This window comes from Primulina tabacum, chromosome 3, assembly GCF_025594145.1.
Source record: "Primulina tabacum isolate GXHZ01 chromosome 3, ASM2559414v2, whole genome shotgun sequence".
NCBI classification, from domain to species: Eukaryota; Viridiplantae; Streptophyta; class Magnoliopsida; order Lamiales; family Gesneriaceae; genus Primulina; species Primulina tabacum.
In genome coordinates this window covers 3,416,112-3,420,280 of record NC_134552.1, presented here as the reverse complement: position 1 = coordinate 3,420,280, position 4,169 = coordinate 3,416,112, and the positions used below count along the sequence as shown (strand labels likewise).

Below are 4,169 nucleotides of genomic sequence, written 5' to 3'. Positions count from 1 at the left end.
AAATAACAAAAAAATATTGTGAAATGAAAATGTTAGACTTACTAGATCGTGACATTGTCGTTAAATTAGTATTTTGGTCATCTGTAAAGATTAAAGATTGTATGCGCTTCTCTTATTGCAAGTTAATCATATCATAAGTTGGTACCCACAGTTACCGCTCAAGATTTCATGATTTCCTATGACCAATTTTTTGATGGTGGTCTACAACTTCGTAGTTTCGGAGCTATGTACAACTCCAGATATGTTAAAAGCCACAACGCGTATAGAAACAAATATGTTGCCGGTGTGAAATTTGCTACGAAGCACTTCCAAAACCATCAGGTCTGCAATGGATACAGTTCAAAGTTAAGGCATTCTGCACGTACATGTACACTGTTTATTTCCCAGAACCACCATCTGATGATGGATTATGGAACAAAATAAAGATACACAGGTATCTGTTTAATCGAATATGAATCTGCACCTAAATATTGCACATCGCTGCTATCAAATAGGTTTGAACAATTGGGCCCGAAAATTATCGAGACCCGCCCCATTCCTAGCGACAGCCAAGTGTCGAACTAATGGCCTAAGAGTTTGTGTTTCACAAAAGCCTGCCCATCTGCATCCATTGTCCAAACAAAACCAGGCATATCCACCCTTTGTCCGGCAACCGTCCTGTAAACATAAAGTTTCTCAGCAGGGCAGCTTTCGGGCCTAGAATCTAGGAGACCATTCTCGTCTATAACTTCAACATTGAGTCGGGGTATCTTCTGACCGAGTAGCTTGCATGCTCCAAAAGTAACAGAGCAAGAAGACATCCAAAGGGATCGCATTGTCTCCAGCTTCCCAGCGTTGGCCAAGAGTGCCTGATCCCCAAATGGGCAGTCTCTGATCTCCAATTTTCGAAGACTTTCACACCCCGACAACACATGATGTAGGCCCAAGTCGCTATCCCCAGCAAAAGCTATAGAGAGCATCTCCAATTTCTTAGCATGTGTCCCAATATATTCAAATACTTTATCTGTGAGGAGACCAGAGAGAGAGAGGCGACGCAGTTCTTTGCAGTTTTCTACAATAGCCCCAAAACCGTTGTCAAGTGGTTCAAGGTTCAAGTAATCAGGGGCTCGAGGCTCAAGAATACACAATCGGAAACGGATAAAATTTGGGCGATTTTTTGCTATTGCAATTAATGCAGCATTTGACATCTGGCGGCAGAAATATAAAACAGACTGAAGTTTGGGGCAGCCCTCTGATATAGCTACAAGCCCTTGTTCTGTCAAAGATACATTTGGTTCATTTACAAAAGGATCTGAAGGAAATACACGAAGCTCTTGCAGGTCCTTGCAAGATGCAGCAATAGCTTCAAGACCAATATCTTCTATGTAATCCAGAACCTGTATAATCAGTTCTTCAATAACTTAACAAATATAATAGGCAAAGGTGACATGCATGATAGATTGAAGGTTGCAAATACGAAGGGAAGGTAAGGAAACTATCAAATATGTCTAGAAACAAGAGGCATGTAGCATAAACCATAAGAGTCCCAATACATGGTAGCATCAACATTTTTCCGCCACAAATGCTCTAATAACAGACAACACCGTCACATATCATCATCTGAAACTCCAATAACAAAGTACATTAGATAACTCACCCATAGTCGCTGTAAGTTCCGACATTGGCTAGCAAGCTTGATGAGATCCATGCTCTGAATAGTGGCATAACTCAAATTCAAGGAAGTAATTCTAGAGCAAACACAATACATCGCTGGAACATATGCGGGAACCACGTCCCAAAAACCAGACAAGCTTTTGAGTTGCTTGCAAAGTGAAAAGGCATCTGCCAAGTTTGAGAAGATATCCGGGCGAATTTCAGCAAAATAGGCACCAGTACCTAGATCAGACAACTGGGGTGCGTGCTGAAGTAGAATAGGTAGCTTCTCAAGGGGTACAGCACGGTTTAGCCTAAGTGTTTTCAGATTTGGGCATCGGACAACCAATCGCTCCAACACAGAAAAGTTCACCTCTGACCCCAAGCAAGATATATTAAGAGACTCTAGTGAAGAATAACTGTCCGGAAAATGGGTTAGCCAATGACTACTCAAGTCCTCCACTTCACTCTCCCCCAAGTCTAATTCTCGGAGATTCCTGCATTTTATAAAACATCGATGGCTATATAATTGAATAGTAATAAAATTATTCACAAGACATAGGAGCAAACACTTGCCAGTTGCCACTATACCAAAAGCTTTCATTGGTAACCTAAACAACAAGCTTCAACCAATCTCTTGAGTCTTGTCAAGGATAATACTGTTCTCAAACAATCTCCATCATAATAATTGAACCAACTTTAACTTGTGTAAATCAAATATATAACATTAATGCTTATTGCAATTCCAAAATATATTACTACAGTTAATTATGCAACTCAAGTAACCTAAATAAATCAAATATATGACATTAATGCTTATTGCAATTCCAAAATATATTACTACAGTTAATTATGCAACTCAAGTAACTTAAATCACACAATTCATGCATCACATTTCCAGAGCAAGCAACATTATTACTCCCAAGAACAAACATGTTAAATGTATAACTTTGCAGAGCTAAACTCATATTGGAATAGACAACCAAAAATAGAAGGAAATTAACTGAAAAATGTTGGTGAACGTACGTGTTGTACTTGTTTCACATAATACCATACAAAAAAAGATATAAAGAACCAGATACGTTGGACAAGCCATAAATGTTACTAAGATAAAAAAAATAATACAGGAAAAACTTTTCTGCCAGAAGGAACTCGAGTAAATAGATCAAATGAAGAAAAAAGAGGAACTTTTTAAATCAATTTACACCTTAAAATTGGCAAAGAGAAAACCAATCAAACAAGCAATTAAAGAAGATTGACCATAAAGTGGCACCACACAAAGGCGTGAAACATAGTTTTAGCGCTGGCTCGTGCATTCTCCAGGACAGGAAACCAACACAAGAGTTGAAACAAAACAAACTAAATGAATCGTGAATCACAGACCTAGAGTATAATTAAAAAAAATTACTCGTCAAACCTAGATGAACAAAAAATTAAAACTTTACTTGAACGATGCGTTGTTCAGTTAATCAACCATGAACTGTTAAACAATCACAAATCTCAAATTTATCGACCTCCCGCAACCAAAACAGCGAGCGACTTAGCAGAACACCTAAAAGTTTCCAATTCACCTCAACACAACAAACCAAACATTTATCAGCATTACCACGTAATCCGCTTTAAAACAAACAAGATACATTCAACGTGCAGTCAGAAAACAAACAAGAAAAGAATTAGAACAATCTCGAGCAAAATAATAATAATAAAAAAAAGGTTTACTACAATGCATCAACGAACATATCACCTGCAATTTGCGGCGATAGAAGCTAGACCTTCGGTGGTGAAACCTTCGCATGAAGAGAGCACCAACACCTTGAAATTCTTAAACGATTTCGAGATCATCTCCAGGCTCTCGTCACTAACTACCATCCTCTTAAGCTTGATCTCCTCCAGAAAGGGATAAGATCTGGACATGGCGACGATCCACGGGTAAACGTAACCCCCCCAACCCTCCGGCACGAGGTTGTAATCCGCGAAGTGCGGCTTCCCCTTCAGCTCCAACGCCCGCACATCTGGGAACCTCCGGATCACGATTTTCGGCGTCACGGCGTAGCAATTTCCAATGAAAATCCTCCTCCGGCACCACCTCTCGATCTCGAACCACGACTTGCACACCAACGAGACCGCATTCCGATCTTTATCAGAGCTCAGGAACGAGAAAACGTTCTCCAGAACCTCCTCCGGGAACGCGTACGCCATAGAAATCGCTGTGTTACGAGCCCTAGATCTGAGGGTTTCGGAGAGAGAGAGGAAGCAGAGATGCTACGAATGACCTGGGATGAGAGGCTTCTTACAGAGCAGATAAGGTTTTTTCAGTGTTTTTATATTATTCAAGGGTTCCATCTCAACTGCGGTCTGGTCAGGATTTAACCGGGGTTCAAATAAACGGCAGGAGAAGAACACGAGATCAATCTAGCCGTTAGATTTGACGGCGGATCTCATTATATTTATGAATCCAATTTTAGAACATTGTAATGTAATGTAATCCAAACTCGATTCAAATTTTGGTTTTTTTTTTTTTTTTGGTAATAATTTAT

At 39.7% G+C, this 4,169-nt stretch overlaps 1 protein-coding gene across 1 annotated transcript; it reads right to left on the bottom strand.

Moving 5' to 3' along the window:
• Nucleotides 1–265: 265 nt before the first annotated feature.
• LOC142539367 (protein TRANSPORT INHIBITOR RESPONSE 1-like) lies at nucleotides 266–3,938 on the bottom strand. The gene is made up of 3 exons (XM_075644781.1): nucleotides 3,377–3,938; nucleotides 1,637–2,129; nucleotides 266–1,376 (listed from the first exon to the last, which is right to left on the bottom strand). Exons 1-3 carry the CDS (start codon nucleotides 3,829–3,831, stop codon nucleotides 561–563), a joined length of 1,764 nt encoding a protein of 587 aa, XP_075500896.1. The 5' UTR covers nucleotides 3,832–3,938; the 3' UTR covers nucleotides 266–560.
• Between the last annotated feature and the right edge of the window lie 231 nt (nucleotides 3,939–4,169).

Coding starts and splice junctions, on each gene's coding strand:
- LOC142539367 (XM_075644781.1), bottom strand. CDS start 3,831: ATGGCGTACGCGTTCCCGGAGGAGGTTCTGGAGAACGTTTTCTCGTTC. Junction 2,130..3,376: donor TCTATCGCCGCAAATTGCAG/GTGATATGTTCG, acceptor TATAAAATGCAG/GAATCTCCGAGAATTAGACT. Junction 1,377..1,636: donor GGAACTTACAGCGACTATGG/GTGAGTTATCTA, acceptor CTGATTATACAG/GTTCTGGATTACATAGAAGA.